At 40.7% G+C, this 17,525-nt stretch overlaps 1 protein-coding gene across 2 annotated transcripts in view; it reads left to right on the top strand.

The window, feature by feature from the left end:
- The first annotated feature begins 10,399 nt into the window (after nt 1–10,399).
- spsb1 (splA/ryanodine receptor domain and SOCS box containing 1) overlaps nt 10,400–17,525 on the top strand; it is a 9,425-nt gene continuing 2,299 nt past the window's right edge. The window contains exons 1-2 of one of the 2 annotated variants that reach the window (XM_005732866.2): nt 10,400–10,645; nt 14,130–15,010. In XM_005732866.2, the coding sequence (XP_005732923.1) occupies nt 14,317–15,010 (694 nt within the window). In that variant the 5' untranslated portion in view covers nt 10,400–10,645; nt 14,130–14,316. Of the gene's footprint in view, nt 10,646–11,051; nt 11,213–14,129; nt 15,011–17,525 lie in introns of those variants that run through there. The other variant, XM_005732867.2, reaches the window with a different exon arrangement.

Here is a 17,525-nt window from a genome sequence, read left to right as displayed (position 1 = left end):
CACACATAACTCGCCATCCTCTTTTATTCGTTTTCACACCACAGCAAAAGCTGCTTTGAGATATGAGGGTGCTCAAAACCTCAATGAGGAACTGTCCCTGCTCCACGCAGAGGCCATCTCCCCCTTGTCACAGTATCCAACATCACTGAAATCCAATTTCCTCATAAACACACACACACACACACAAATAAAAATAAAAACCTGGGAGGATGTCCTCAGGTATGGTTTGAAAAATGATGACGTTTAAAGAATGTTTAATTAATCTGAGATCACTAAATGTGAAGCCGTTTGAGTGAATTAGGAAAATCAGTGCTTTTAAATCAAATTTGTCATCTGGTTTTATTGGGGGAAAAGTTGCGTGATTTATTATAATCTAACCAGTAACTAAGAGCAATTTTTCAAGCCAGTACATAAACACAAAGCACACCAAATGCGTATGGGAAACGGTGTCTCCAGGCATTATGATGAATGAGTAATAATCACACAGGCAGTAAATTAATGCATTCATTTCAGAGCTCCCCCTCTCTCTCTCAAAGTTGTACAGTTCTTCTAGGTACAACATTTCCTTCGGTAAAATGTCCTTAATCTGCAATCCCTAATACCTACCTTTCATTACCCAAGATGCACTGCTCCACTGGTGCTATTCTGCAGTGCGCTAAAATATAGAAATATCTTGACCAACCGAATTTGTCTCTTGTGCGTTGCACAACTCTGTGAGAGTGAGATCATCCATCATTCAGTCAGACATTGAGGTTGAACTTCTCTTTTTGCACTCCTTATGGAAACGCGCCTGATGTTACACTTCCCGGCTTTCAGCGATGACATTTGCAGCGCGCTGCACGGGCAGTGTACAGATAATGGTGCTTCTGTTTGAAAGCGTTTCGAGGCATCAGCGTCTTGGCTGTTCTCTGCAGCAGTGCAGCGCTGTCTGCTTCCAACTGCAGCAGCAAGTTTTTGTTTTTTTTTCCTCTCTCCTCCAATATGACTTGGGCCCCAAGTTGCACCCCGTGATCCCACATTTTGTGGAGGAGAATGAGGAGAACTGCATACATCTCACGTTAACCTTGACTCTGTGCACTCAAAGGTTATGTGTAGCAGTTTTAAGCATATTAGAGTGTGTGTGTGTATTATATGAAAGGATTCTCGTTAATTTGCCTGTATCCTCTGCTTTTATTAAGACACAGTTATTTGCACAGATTGCTGAATCAGCAAAATTCATGTAATGCAATATTGGGAATCAGCTGCTGATATCAGTCAGTGTCCATATCTGCATCAGACGAGCACTGTTATCCATCAGCTATGGGCAAGCACTCTCTGCATGTACCATCTGCATTCAGTGCTGCAGCTGCATCAGTCTGCTGATCCTCGCAGCATCCATCCTCTCGTCTGTACTCACTGACACCGGGGAAAATGCCCCTGCTGGCATATCTCTCACATACCCCACGCCATTTTCAGTAATGGCATCCCTTATAATGAATACCGTAAGCCATGAGGAGGGGCCCTTTTACATGTCCTATTAGATTACCTCTGTATGCTTTACCTGGCTACTGTCACTTCATCGCCTTTGCTTCTCCACTTGACTTAATATTCTCTGACGCTGTCCCAGCCAAGGACACAGTGGGTAAATATTTGTAAAGCCTCACAGATTATGTGAGCGTATAAATTCAAAGTTGTTTCATCTATTCGGTATGCTTAGTTCAGTTGACGTGTGAATACACTCTTGCAGAAGACTTAATCAATTTTAGAACTAATTGCCTATTTGGTTCTTTGTGCCACAGAAGCCGGTCGTCTTTTAGTAATTCTTTGACTAAACTGAGGTTAACGCTAAACCGTGAGAATAAAGGTTATCTGTCAAGTATCTTGACTCCCGCAAATAATGGAGCAGGCTGTAACGCTTGCCTGGTGAGTTTACGTGCGGCTTTTTTTTTTTTTTTCTTTCTTTTTGCCATTCATAGCTCATTCCTCAGCTTCATTGATCTGTCCGGAAAAGATAATAGACACATTGATTCACAAGCTCAGCAGCCTGCTTGGTTTACACATCAGTTCAGAGTAATTCTCAGTAGTCCTTAGTCAAAAAGCAGAATTGCCTTGACTGAGGACAGACTTCTTTTGAAGGTGTAGATTTACCATCTTTTCTGTGAACACCTTGTTTCGTTTGGTTTTTACAGCGCAGCCAAATTCTGAGCATCTGACAAGATGCAGCAAAAAAATAAATAAAAAATACAGAAATCTGGAGCGTAGTTGGAGTTGAATGCTATGTTAGAGGGTTTTAAGGTGGCGTAGGAAACGTGACATTGCTGATGAAAACTGGACTCAGGAAGGAGGTTGAGGCGAGCTGGCAAAAATCTCTGCTCACTTCAGTCAGTCAGTCTTACGGAGATGGACTGAATGCAGCGTTCCTGACTTCGTAGAATAAGGTGGTGTGTTTGACTGCACCAGTGCTTCTTTGCTGACCTCATTTTGTAAAGCTGATGAGATTCCTCCCAAGGCCAAGTCGAGTGAAAAAGACACTGTTAATGACACAACAGATCAAATGTGGTTATACTGGAAGGACTGTAAGCACGCACAGGGACAAACACACTGTGAAGTGTGAATTCCCGGCGAGTGGAGCGGTCCAAGATATCTTTTATTTCCTGATATGGATTTTGAAAGAATCTCTTACAGTATTACTAACCCCCTGATATTAAAGATCCCGATTTGAAGGCCGAGCTTGATATGTGAAACGTATGAAGTGCAGGGTGTCATCAGTTTCTCCCTCAGTATGAGAGAGATGGTAGTACAGGGCTGTGATGGATTGATATAATAGCGAGAGGCTGAACTTGTGACAGCTGGCTGCTCTGTTGTGAATGAGCGGCAGCTCTGTCAGCTGTCAGTGTCAGCACCAGCCAGTCTGCTCTCTACACTGGCGCTGGAGCAAAGCATAATGCCCACATCAGCCTTAAGAGGGAGAGACTGCAGCTGGAAAGTCTCGATTAAGCTCTCATACAGCTATAATAATTTCAAGCATGCCCGTGAACAACCCAGTTTCCGTAAGATCTGGCATGCCACGCAGAATGTAAATAAAAACAGATTGCAGTGATCTGTTTAACTGAAAATACCTCAAAGAGCACATCAGATACTGAAACTAAGATAAAACACACATGATGTTGCACTATTTAACAACTAATTACGTTTATAAGATTAAGAAATGAGCATCTTGTGAGGCTGATCTATTTAACCTGTATGTAATCGGGCACTTTAATATTCTCATTGAGAATGAAGGTGCATTCACAAGAATACAATCAGCAGGCACAAACAAGAGAACAGAAGAACAAAGAATGAAGAAAACCATCAGTAATATAGTTTTAAGATCTCAAAATTGGTCCCTATTTCGAAGCCAGTTTGGAGATTGTGTGAAATATAGTACCGGTAACTGTATCAAGGTTAATGTAAACAAGTTAAGTATTTATTGGATTATGAGCTGAGGTTAGTTTATTTAGCTTGAAAAAGACAAGAGATGCGAGGTAGTTTGGAAGCGTCAAAGGCTTCATAATGTGACAATAAGGTGTCTGTTTACTCTTCGCTGTAAGGAAACACGCCCATCCTCTTGATACAGTAAAATACAAGGAGTGTAAAATTTGTGGGTAGTGATTAAAAAAATAGGGTTTAACTGCTAGAGTGTGGATGGGGCAGCAGGATGACACAGAACACGTCCTTAACTTCCAAACGAATCTTATTTGATATGTGAGTTTTTGAGACTTCTACACCGTCAGACCTATCAAACCTAAATAAATTGCACAATACATTTTAAGCAAATACCAGTTGTAGCAAATATGGTACAAATTAAAACTCATGTATACTAATTCAGATCTATTTTTTAAACCTTTGTTAGAAGGTCTAATAAACACTCCATTAAGAAAAAAGATCTGGCATTCGTTTCATGGTTCAGGCTTTAAAGGGTTAACATCCAGCACTCCTTCGAAGAGTGTGTGGGCAAATCATGCTTCTCAGTGTGAAATTGCTAATAACTTGGGGATTTCATCATCTTTGTTACACATAATTTAAAAAAAAAATCCAAAGAAGCTTTTCTCTCTCTATCCACTGAACGAATGGCAGTGAAAGCTCTACTGGGGGCACAGGTTTGGGGACACACAAGGTGTTGAGTCATGTGATGAAATAAGAGCAGGTCTTGCTTATTTCAGCACGAAAATACCAGACCTGAGTCTGCACACCAGCGTAACACAATGTGCTGTTTAAAGAAGAGCCAATGCCTCTTAAGTAGTATTAAACATGCCCCGTCCCCAGATGTTAATCAGACTATCTCATTATTATTATTATTATTTTTACTAACTTCAATTAAATACAGTGTCTGAACTTTTCAAGTTTCTGTTTGATTGCCATATTTTTAAGACAAACAAAAATAAAACATGGATTTTTTTTTTTTTTTTTGGGGGGGTGGGGGTTACCATTTGACTGTCTTTGAGAAAAAAAATAAAACAAAAAAAAGCAATGTCATGTAAATGCCTAAAATTCATACCTGTAAATATAACATTTCACAACTAAATTTCTATATTTCTTTATGGGAAGAAATTAAAGAAGCTGACACGAAAACATCACCATGAAATCATCCTAACATCCTGTGTTGGTGACGTTATGATTGTCCTCTTTGAGACACTGTTGTCTTCATGTTTTTGAACAAAACCAATGGGTGTCCATAATTATGTGTGCGTGTCCTGGTCATCTTGCCTGCAGCCTGTTGGTGTGGCCTTTTTTTCACTTGTTTTGTGCTGGACTGTATTCTGCCTTCCCGGTTTTTGGAGGAGCGCTCCATATCCTTCATAACAAGTGTGTCATATAGAGATCTGTGCTGTCTCTTGGCCTACATTCACTATTGCCATTTGTTACTGCCACAAACAGGTAACACAAAGGGACAAAGATATATAATGTATAGGTTCCTCCAGAGTGGCCTGTTGATGTGTTTATCTGCCTGCGACCCATTTTAGCAGCAGAAGCAGGGGCAGAGGCTCCGGGGTGATTCTTCACATTTTCACTGTCTTCACCAAAAGAAATCCACGGCTAAACGAGTGAGTGTTAAACAGAAAAAGCCCGACTCAAAATCAGAGGTAGTCTAGGAGGAAGAAAGGTTAACATTATTTTTACTGATGGCTTTCATTTATACTGCTTTTAGTCTGCTTTTTTTTTTTTTTTGTTAAATTTTATAGCTACACTGAATTAAATCGACATTATACACTATTTTAATTACAGCGCATTACTCCGACTTCATGTGTACTATTGATAAAAACTCCACACTCATTTCAAGTCTGCAACAGTTAGTGTTCTTTAAAGTGTACACAAATTAAATAAACGAATTGAAAAACAACCAAAAATTCATTGCTTGCTTGTCTGCTTTCCCAGTTCTTCCCATTTCTGAGCCTGCTTGTAGTGCTCAGCTGCAATCCCTGATGAAAATCTTCAAAATGAATCATGGACATATAGTTTTTTTTTTTTTTTAATAATAAAATTGGATCAGCAATTTTCTGAAACAGATGGGACTGTAGTTTTTTACTCAAACAGGAGTAAGCACCGGATATTTGGAAACTATTTTCATCCACAGATTAATTAACATTTGGTATTTCTGGCAGCCTAACACTGCATGTGCGCCTGAATTCATTTCTTTGGTTTTTTTGTGATCGTTGTAGAGACAATAAAAGTGTGGCTCGTGTTTTATGACAATGAACGCCTATGGCTCAGAGGAATGCTGGACCCTCTTAACACACATGCAGTAGTTGGATTAAATTGTTGCTTTTTTTCCCCCTCAACAGTAAAGGAAATTTAAAATATCCCCAACAATGATTTAAATATGGAGCATCACATTAATATTGTCTTTAAGCTTTGTCTGAAAACTTGTCATTATTGTCTTCGCTTAATGAGTCAGTATCTTGCGTTACAGTGAACACAGCTTTGACATTTAATTGTATATTTTTATCTACAACTATTGCACACTGCTAACAACCTGACAGCATAAGGGTGTTATAACACCTTCATCCACTGTGGGCTTTATTCATGCCATCCATTATTTTATGCACCTGATGAGCCAGATTAGAAAATATGGTTTTCATTTCACTGATTCGTGTTTATAATTTCTTGCCATGTAGATGTCTGCCTGTCAGGAAAGAGTTGCCGCTGCAGATTTCCAAATTGGATGGATACCATGCTGAGCTCGTGGATGCACGCTTGCCTTATGGAGGCAGCCAGGAGAGCCTTAACCACGCGAGAGTCTGCTCCTGCCATCTGCCGAACCGCTGTGTGACTGATGAGAAGGGCTGGTGCGTGTCCTGGATACTTTCTAATGAGCAGTGTGAGCTAATGCCGGCCTACACCTCATCAGACACCGGTCACTTGCAGGCTTTATCTCCAGTTGGGATGCGCACGGTGAGCTTTGCGTCTAGCACCAAACATGCACAGCAAATATTTCTGAGATTAATTTCTGATGAATACACTAATCAGTTATTCAAATATCCCCTAGGATGAAATGGTTACCTTAGAATAATGCAGATCTGTCTGCAGTTACTGCAGTAACCCTCTGGCTGAGCTTATTTTGTTGAGAAAAATACCATTTAATCTGCAGATCACCCAGGAAGGCTATCATCCACCTGGGACCCCTCCCCGGAGGTGTGCCGTTCCACTGCTGATTGCCTCTCTGTTTTAGCAGCAATGCACCATTCAAGTCTGCAGGCAACTTGACAAATGAGCAGCGACCTGAGCAGAGGGGATGCTTATACTGCACCACACATCCTGTCCCATCCACAGCCTCGCGTCCCGCAGTGGTTCACCTTTCCCAGCCGATGCCCTTTCCTTATTGTAACGCTGTAAGTCACACATGTAGAGTACATGCTTAAATTCATGCTTGCTGATTCACGTACACACAAAGACGCTGCTTAAAGAGCGTGTAAGTGATCAGAAGCCTATGTATTTTCTATTCTTTCTTCTTCATATATGCTAGGCTGCCCAAATTGATCGTGTAATTTTTCATCATTTGGCAGAAAATGATAAACTGGAACTGGAACGTAAGCACATAAAAATAAAACATTTTCCCCAAACTTTAAAGTGTGCCGCTTTTCTTTCTTTATATTTTTCTTTTACATAATTTTAAAGTCACATTCTTTTAGTTTTGGACCTTTATTTTGACAAGAAAAGACATCTGAATTATAGCTGCAGTGATGGGGAAAAACAGCAGCAGGCATTTCTGACAATTTATGTCATCTTCTAAATAAAGTGAATATCCAATTACCTGCGATGTTAGGAGATGAATCTGTTGGAAATACAAGTCCGATTAGAAGCTTGTATAGCTTAACATAAAAAAGGGAGACCATCGTTGTTAAAAAGTTGGGGGGGGGGGTCTACTTTTGCTAGCCAGACATCACTATTCACAGACTGAATTATGTTCTAAACCTCACTGTCTAAGCTCATTTCTTTAATAACCGATACAGATAATTTTTTTTATTGCTGCGTAAGGATTTCTGCTTTACAAAAATGGACTCTGCTGGTTTTAAATTGCAAGCAGTCCTCTGAAACTTGAGTAGTCTTCTCACCTACAGCCATGAATCTATTTAAGTTCTCAACCTCCAGTACACTGAAAGAGGTGTAAGCAAAAAAGCCATCAGGAGAGCTTCATCAGTTGCAAATCTTTATTTACTCTCTGTGCACTTTTGTGAGCCGGCTAGGAGATAGATTTTTCTGCATGAAGTATTTAATAGCTACAGAAGCTTCATCAGTATGTAGTCTGCAACTGCATCCAAATGCTTTAAGACAGCATCCACCCACCGGTCCTCCTCAGAAACTGCACCTCGGAGCGAGTGAGGAGCAGAGTGTCTGACGCAGCATGCGATCATTCACCTTGACTGCGTGAGCCACTCGCTCGGACTTGCCTCGGCGCAGCTGTCCGCACACACAGAGGCAGAGCACTCTGGCAGCCATGGTTTGAGTGGGACGTACTATCGATCCTGCTGAAATGATGGTTTCTAAAAGGGAGGCAGTAAGCATGTCTGCACGCCCCTCCTCCACTTTGGAGGGGCCCTGAGATATCACCGAGCTCAGCACATTGCACCATCACCGTATGGGGAAAATGGGATTTTCACAGGGAGACGAGCTGAGGGGAAGGTAATTCAAGTCGCCACGCTATGCTCCTCACCAAGGATGTAAAATGAGCCATGTTACCTTCAGACGCCTCACAGAGTGGACAAACAAGGTCATTTTAAAAAGTCCTATTAATTCCAGGCCTTGACATATGCACAAGTTCTGAAGTTAACAAGGAAGTGAAGAAAAGGAAGATGGTTAATTAGCACTTTCATCCACGCAGCTTTTAGTGTGCAATCAGGACAAGCGCCACTGTGTGAATTATTATTCTGAATAAGGTGTAACTGATGTGGAGTTTTGTGCAGACTGTGCGATGCTCTAAACCTCATCCAGAAGGTGAGTATTCAGAGGATCCACTAGATGGCAACACTGTCCTTGTGTTTCCCAACATTTGCTCATATCTGGCGCATATGTTTGCTCTGACTTTCACATTATTAGGAAATTCTGTGCAGGCTGTTATAGCAGGTCCGCTTCCACTCCATTCATAGGTGGCATGCACTGTACAGGAGCTTTTCAGAGATGTGAAGCTACTGCACCGTTTGCGTAGCAGATGACGGTTGTATGAAGAGCATACATGTCATGTTTGGTACAAATCAGTCATCAGTCGACACGCACGACTTTCCTTGGGGGGGGGTCAGTGTGTCAGTGAGTTGAGTATGATTTGCGACCTACTGAGCGACACTGACTGATGGCTCCGAGGACCGCAGCTTACCTCAAAATCATTAGCTCCTTTTTGAAGCTGTCCAAGTGAAAGACTGAACAGCCTGAAGGTCAAGGTGAAGAAGAAAATGCATCAGTATCGTCATGACGGTCATATGGTGTCTGTGCATACTTACTAACTGTGTTAATCGCCATCACTGTTACATATCCACGCATAAGGACAAAATATTACATCATAATTAAGTTCAACGATACACAAGTGAACACAAAAGCAGAAATATCCTATTATTCGTGTTTGGTGTAGCCATTATAAAGAAGTATTTAGACTGAATATAAAACCTCCAGCACATACATGTGAAAAATATGCCTTTCTTTTTCTGAAAAGTCTATAACAGCAAATATAAGCTCTGAATTAACAATAAAGGACTTGTCTACCCTCCTTTTTTTCACTCTCAGTTTCTGTCTCCTCTTTATGTCGTTAATGCTTCTCTTTTTCCAACCTGGAACTCATAGCATGCCAGCTCCGGCACTGTATAACTACACAGATAATAATGTGGATAATAACATAAAATGAAAAGAAAAGAAAAAAAATAAAAGACTAAGAAGATGAGCCTATAGAGAGTCTACAGCGCTCCTCTTGGCAAAGTAAATGTGTTTGGCACAATAAAGCATTCAGACCGTGATTCTGCTTAATAAAACACCCAAACAGGACAAGAAAAAACAATAAAAGTGAATAAACAGTTGATGTGTGGGGTCCTACTTGACTTCTTTAACACTGAAGGGTGAACTATACTGAAGTTAGCTTTATACTGGAACATTTCAGTAGGTTTTCCATTTACAGCAATGTGTAAATTTTGTTTTCAAGTCCATGATGAGGTGTATGATTGTTTAGTATCTACATATGGACTCACTGCCACTTTGTTAGGTACATGTTATTAGTACTGGATTGTTCTTCAGAGCTGCTTTACACCTGGTTTATGCTTCGGCAGGAAATCTACCTCATAAACTTCCATGTGTGATCACAATCATCTGTTGTCTACTTTTGGGAAACCTGGGTGAATTGTTGCTTCAGTTTTCTGTTCTTAGCTGACAGGATCTGCGTCCGGTGTGGTGTTCTACTGCTGTAGCCCATCTGCTTTAAGGTCTGATGTGTTGTGTAAGATGCACTTCTGCACACCTTGGTTGTAATGAGTGGTTATATGATTTAATTTTCCCTTGCTATCATCTCAAACCAGTCTGACTATTGTACTCAACAAATATAGTTGCAAAGCTCGTGATGAGTGTAAATGCATTTGATAAATATTTTTATATTTGTACACATCTTTGACCACATGCACAAAAAATTAAAAATAATTTAACCCATGATACTGGACTGTAGGACCATTTTAAAAAATACATATATCTTCGGATTCATCTTGTGAAAAATACACCTTTTCACTATCTTAAGACGCCAGAAAGGTTAGCATAACAAAACAGTTCTCTAGAAAGTGTTCATATCAGCAGTGAATCTGATATTATAATTGGGTTTACATCTTCACTTCGGATTAAATATCGGCACCGCATATTATTTTAGATTTTTCGTGAATACATTTATGGCCTAAAGAAAATCAGCATAAACTGCATTACCAACACGAAGCCATCTTTGCTGTAGCTGCAGCCGCTCTGTGGGGAGGTCCTAATCTGGTCTAGCAGCTGGGAGCGTTTGACCACGTGACGCGAGAGCTGCTAGAGAGCAGCCATCACCATTTCACCTAATTCATGCCCAGCCTGGGAAAAAAGGTAAGAGCACAAGGAAGAGGAAAACTACGATGGAGTAGCTGAAGCCGTGCCTGGTCTCATCCACTGTGCTGCCGCCTCACAACTTAACAAGGTGTGTTTGCCGTGTGCTTTTCCTCTTGTGTTTTTGTGCTTACTGTGTCGAAACGTTTGTTTCGCTTCTAGTGTTTCTCTTTACATCACATTTAAATATCTGATATAAAAAAATAAAACAACGCCTGCAAAGCCTCCTCCCCCAGTTTAGACATAGCGACACAGTTTACTGGTTACTATCTTCGTCCCCCCCTTCTCTCTTTTATTAACATTAGCCATATTGTGTAGCTGCTTCAGCTAACGCCGACGGTTTTTGCTGTTTGTCGGATAACAAATGTTTCGCAGGCGGTCGAGTTTCAGGTAAACAAAGAAAAAAAAAACCCCGAAGCTAAAGAAAGGCCAACCGTAAGAAACGGTTGACTCACGCGCTTCTTCTGTTTGTAGTTGCGCGTGGACGGTTCCACGAGCTCGGACCACACGGTCGCCAGGTCCATTTAAAACTATTAAGCCCAGGCTGCTTTTACGGTAGCTAGCATGGCAAAACTCTGAGGAATAAGTGTCCAGAAGGCCTACATACGCTCATTCGCACCCTGCTGCTTCAGCTGCCAGCACGCTTTACTTTCACACAGTAAGTTTAGTTTTTATTCGGGCTGTTGTAGATGCGTGTTGGTACCAGTTTAGTCAAGGCCTGGAGGTAGAGGCACTATTGTTATACCTGGCTTCTCTTATGCTAATAGTCTGTCCTCAGTTTCAGAACGTGTGTGCTGTCTGTTTAAAGCTGTTTAGTTAGACATAAACCAATCAACAAAACCTGGATATTCTAACTTGAAAGGCGATCTTCATATGCCTGTGTAAGGTTGCATTAGTTATAGCGTTGTGCTAAATCGTGGTGATGACAAACTACAAAAAGTTAAAACTCAAAACAAAGCAGACTATATTAAATTCTTGAATGCACTCCTGTGCGACACAATGACTGTCTTTATTAAAGCTTGACCTGTATGTATTCAGGAAATCAGAAAAACAGGCTGTGGGTTAAGTTCAGGTGGGCCTGGTCTAAATTGAGCCTTACAATAGAAACAAGTGTCTTGATGCATGTTCAGTGATGTCCAGATGAACAGAATCAACTTTCCCGGATAGAAACAAATGTTTCCTTGGCTCAGGAAATCCGGCGAGGCCTGTCCTTCTGCATTTTAATCAGCTTCAAACCGTTTGGGGGGCCCACGAACCCTAAACAAACCCAGGCTAGGATCCCAGCCCAAATACACCCCTCCACAAGCCGTCTTTTATACTCCCTGTGGGTATGTTTGTTTTGAAGTCCAAATGAAATCAGGGACGACTTCTTATTGTTCTTGCATTTTTGATTTGCCTGCTAATGTTGCATGCGTTGTAAGGTGGCCCTGTGCGGTGGGAGGGGGGGGGATGGTAAACTCCTGGCACAGAGAGTGTGCAAATTAACATGTTTCACTCTCCATGAATGCTGGACAGCCATCGAAAAAGAGATTGTTTACATTCAGATGCTGGCCACCCACTGCTTGCTTTTTCTTCCCTCCTTGCTTTCCAATCACTAAAGAGACATGACCCATTTAAATGGTTGTTTACTTGCATTAGAAGAAAGGCCAAAGCACTGCTCAATGAACTCTTGTCTACAATTCAATTAGAGTGGCCTTCCCTGCAGCACCATTTTCCACATTACACAATGCTCTCTACAGCTTTGCTGCAACATGGGCAGAAACGGGAAGCCCAGAAAGCTGCAGCTGTGACACCTGGGCCCACAAAAGTCACATATGTCTTTGGGATATTATTTCCAAACTAATCTTGCTACTGATTGCTTCTGGGCTTATTAAGGGAAACATGCTTCATGCTGTAAAAAGAAAAACTAGGATGAAAATTAAATTTGAAGACATAAATTCTTCATTTTTCTTTAACAGTAATGAGAAGGTAGTCCATCAGGCTTTTATTGTCCAGTTTCTCTGCTGAAACTATTTCTGCCTCAAAAGAGCTCCTGTCCAGCTGTGCTTCTCTAAAACTTTTTTTAAAACCAGACATTTTATTACAGCTTTTCCTGTTGCCCTCTGACTAGACAGCAATATAATAGGAAATGGCTGGAGTTTTTCCTGTCTTTTTTCCCCCTGTTTGTGGAGGTTGTGGGAATATTTCACTTTCACATTTGATGCGTCATGTTATCCTGTGGAGAATGCTGCTTTTTATGCTCTTTTAACATTTCCAAAGCCAGCACTATTAGAAGATTTATTCGCATTTGTAATGCCGCAGAGCAAAAACTCCTGTTGATTTTATTACATACATTTTGTTGCATTCAGGGTTGGCCTATCAGCCACTTGATAAATGGTCGAAATTGGCAACGTCAAGTTTTCGTGAGTTCTCAGATGTACTTTTCTTTTTCAAGAAATGTTGGTAAAGTAATGCATGAAATTGAGGACAACTAATCAAATAAGACTTGAATGTTTTTCATGTTGTTTGTGCAACGTAATCCCAAATTAAATTACTTAGCCAAAAGGAGAACACAATAACATGGGTGTTTACCACTTACACATGCAGAGCTATGTACACTGCATGGATCTGGAGCTATATTTTATCCAGACGGTTAAATTTATGTGAAAAAATCAAGTTTTGTCGGTCTGCACAACCACATCGAGCCACAGGCATAGTCGGATTATGTGGTTGTTTTTCTACATCTATAATAAATGAATTCAGTTAAGCAAAAATTCAAAGCTGATTATCACAGTTTATCTGCTGCAGTGTGATGAACGTTGACTTCTGGGTAAAATAAAACTGAAGCATACATTTGTGCTCATATCAAAAAGAGTTTTAAGCAGACACATTCCTAATAGTATAAAGTGATAACACCAATAGGATAAATTTCCTGTCATGGATTTTATGGGATGCTGCCATCTCGCCCAAACCTATATAGCCATTTGTTTTATAAGACCCTGAAGATGGCATCTATAATCTGTCGGTTATTAAATGTTGAGCTGTAGCTGTCCAAACTGCCACTTTAACTAGGTCAGCCTATTCTCTGTGACGAGTCTAATCCATTATACAAAATCGTTTCAATCTAGCAAATACACTGTTGACTAAGTGATGAGAACTCGTTGGTCTTGTCTTTCTTGGCTGGCTCAGCATAAGAACTGAAACTGTTGAACTGGTTTAAATGGGGGGGGGGGACTCTGCCTTGGTCTCACTGTATGAAAGCTGAAGAGTTTTAAGTTAAAGATAAATGAATGGCAGTGATCCTAAATGTCTTTTGTTAAGGTTGTAGAAATGTGGCTGTGGTCAACAGATGCCTGCTTCCTGTTGTATGATGATGTTATCTTGTACTTGGTTTTATATCTTTGGTCATATGACAGTGCCTTCTTTATGTTAAATGCAGTCAGAGTCATGAGAGCAAAGTCACTCTTGAGGATACATAAGACTTGCTGTTTTCCTTATACGGATCCTGATGATGTTTTGTTTTATCTAATGCTGTCATTGTCTTAAACAGATTAGTTTGAACTTTGTTCTGCTTTCATTTCCTCTGACCTCATCAGGTTGGCTTCTAGCTCGTCATCTGGCCTTGGCTGTCTGCTTCTAACAAAGCAAAAGGACAAACCTGCATCTTAGGTGACCGCAGGACACTGGAATAGAGGGTCTGTGGCTGATTACTCCCCCCATTAGTCTTTGAGGAAGCGGGGGGAGGAAGAGGAGGAAGAACGAGCTGCTATATCTACCTGTAGCATGGGGCAGAAAGTCCCAGGTGGCATTAAAACCATCGATATGCGGGATCCAGCATTCAGCCCCCTGAAGTTGGAGCTACAGGCCCTGAATCACACTAAGCCATCACGACTGGATCTGCTGCTGGACATGCCACCCGCAAGCCTGGACATCCAGGTCCAACACTCATGGAACAATGATGACCGCTCCCTCAACGTCTTCGTCAAAGATGACAACAAGCTGGTGTTCCACCGGCACCCTGTTGCGCAGAGCACGGACGCCATCCGGGGCCGTGTTGGCTACACAAGGGGACTGCATGTGTGGGAGATAAGCTGGGCCATGCGCCAAAGGGGTACACACGCTGTGGTCGGAGTGGCTACAAGTGACGCACCTCTACACTCAGTGGGCTACACAGCTTTGGTAGGAAGTAATGCTGAATCCTGGGGCTGGGACCTGTGCAGGAGTAAACTCTACCACGATGGCAAAAATCACCCAGCAAAACCCTACCCGGCCTTCCTTGAACCAGACGACACCTTCATAATACCAGACTCTCTCTTAGTAGTCTTGGACATGGATGAGGGGACTCTTGGTTATATAGTAGATGGACATTATTTAGGGGTGGCATTCAGAGGACTTAAAGGCAGGAAGCTGTACCCTGTGGTGAGTGCTGTGTGGGGACACTGTGAAATACGAATCCGGTACATAAATGGACTTGATCGTAAGTATGAATTTTAAATTAAATATTACTCCCGTTCAGATTGTCTGTCATGTTCAGCTGTGTCATTGTGATCTCTTGTTTACTGAGCTCACCTAACCAGTGGGAGGATTTATTGATGCAATAAAAAGAGGTTTAACAGTTAGGGCTTGTCCCAGTGTCTAAACAGGCCATGTTACCAAAGAGTAGCATTACTGTATTTGTGTGGCTACCTCTCTAAATGTTATGTAAAACAGTACATATATCATTACACAGTGTGTTATCTTGCTGTTCAGTCCAGATTACTTAGAAATTTATATATAGATGCCTCTCTGGCTTAATTTGCCTGATATCAGACATAAAATGGAAGTTAAATCACTATTAAAGTCTGACATTGCATCCACTCTGGCAGCAATAGGAAATGTCTCACTTTTGGTAAACAATTTTGGATCACTCTAAAGTAGAAATGTAATATATTTATATATAAGTATGTGGTGTCTCTCTCTCTGTCTTTGTCTACTTCAGAAGAGGCACTAGCGCAGGTTGTCTTCAAATCACAGGGCTGGTGTTTCAATTCCTGGTCCCTTTGTAGAAATACAGAATCATCCTTAGACAAGCCACCAATGTCAAGCTGCTCAAAGTATCAGGCCCTGCATGGCAGCTTCTCGACCATTAGTGTGATTAAAAAGTAGTTACCAGTAGTCAGCTATCACTAAAAAGGTGTGGTATATGCTTAGTTCATTCATTTATTGACTCTTTTTTTTTTTTGTTTGTTCAAAAGAAGGAGAAAGATTTGTAAACACAAAGTGCAAACAAAAGCAGTCAAAGGTAACATTTTTTTCAAAGGTAACAAAAGCAAAGACAGGAGAGTGAGGACTTGTGAGACAACAAATAAAAAGTTTAAGAAGTTCACTTTAAGCAGTTCTTTGTTTCAAATGAACTTTGACCAAAATTAATTTTGTGACAAGTAAACTACATTTTGCCCTCTTCATGGCCAGATTTTAAAGAGACGGGCAAATAAAAACTTAATTCCAAGCGTATCATAAGCTACATGTTGCATTGTAAGAGGAAATCTGTTTTATATTAAAATTGCAGGTTTCTCAGGTTAATAGAGTGCATAGCAAACTCCTGTCAAGTCCCAGAGCTCTCTCCATCAAGTTAACATCTGTCTGAGGTTGCCTTTGTCTTACTTTCAGTTTTTAATCCTCCCTCTTTGCCAGCTCAGAATGGGGATTTTTTTTTTTCTCTCAATGTTTTTGGTTTGGTACATTTTCTGTAGGTATTCTAGTTGTTCCGCTGTCTGCCATTTCACCTACATGGGGAAACCTACTAATGGGTATCGGGGAAAATGACAACACTGTCTTCGTGTTTTGGTTGTTCTGTCTACTTCATTTTCTTGGTAAAGGTACCCTGTGTTAGGCTTTGCAGATTTAGTCATTTTTCTAATCCGCATTTCTCAATGATGGATTAATGGTTATGCCTGAATGAGCGAATGGTATCATATTTGACAAAATCAGTTTCTTATGTATCCCTTGTCTGAGGTGTTGTCTTGAGATTACCTCAGACAGCTGTGTCCTGTGCTGAACTAGTGCATGAACAGACATGCTGCAAACTTCCCTTTCTTGTCATTGCCTGCACTTTGGCTTGCTTTTAATCAGAACCAGGTGATCCTTTATGTAAGTGTACAAAAAACAACATGCTAGTTGTCCCATCAGACAAATAATAAGAAATGACTCCAGTTGGATTAATCCCAGTTATTCCTTGGCTCATGAGGTTTCAGTGAGGAAAGATGGTGCTTATTGAAACATGTTGTACTACCCGGATGTCCCAAGTGTTCTGTGCTCATTAGATTTTTATGTTGAGCTCAGATCTCTTGACCTAGTTTCAGCCTGAATAAAAGAAACTGTCATATACATAAAAGCCTCTTTGAAGTTGATGATTTTTTTTTTTTTAAACTGTTGTATTTGGAGCAGGGAGATCTCTAATCTTAAGTAGTCTTGTTAAGCGCACTTGGTATCATTATATGTAGTTAATCTTGTGACTTGATCCAATGTGCAGAGCTGCCACAGCAGCTGAAGTCCACACTTTTTGTTGTCTCAAACAAGTCCAAACCTGGAGAAAATATGTATACTAGAGTTGCAAAGTTGAGATGAGATAGCCTTTATTTGTCAGTTGCAGGTCTTTTGCCCATCTGTTCCGCACATACACATTTTATGTTCTACATTTTTAAAATATGACAAACTGTAGTGTACCAGTATTTGGCACTGAAGACTTTTGTCTTTTAAATAAACTGAGACGGCGTATATGTTGTTGCTCACGAAGTGAAATGTAGGCAGTAAAGTTAAATAACCTAGAATCTACAAACGCATCAGGTTGCATCTCTCTAGTCAGCAACAGTGTTGAGCAGATGTTGGCGAATGTAATTTACGTAGGATTTTGAGGAAACATTGGTCAATCTACTGTTTGGAGTTGGCGACCTACTGTCTGGTTTACTTATCGGAGCTTCCTTTGTCAGAGTTTTTGCTAGAATTTTTTTTTT

Source organism: Pundamilia nyererei, unplaced genomic scaffold (genome assembly GCF_000239375.1).
Source record: "Pundamilia nyererei isolate P.nyererei 1_Seehausen unplaced genomic scaffold, PunNye1.0 scaffold00049, whole genome shotgun sequence".
Classification (NCBI taxonomy): domain Eukaryota; kingdom Metazoa; phylum Chordata; class Actinopteri; order Cichliformes; family Cichlidae; genus Pundamilia; species Pundamilia nyererei.
This window is presented reverse-complemented; position numbering and strand designations above follow the sequence as displayed.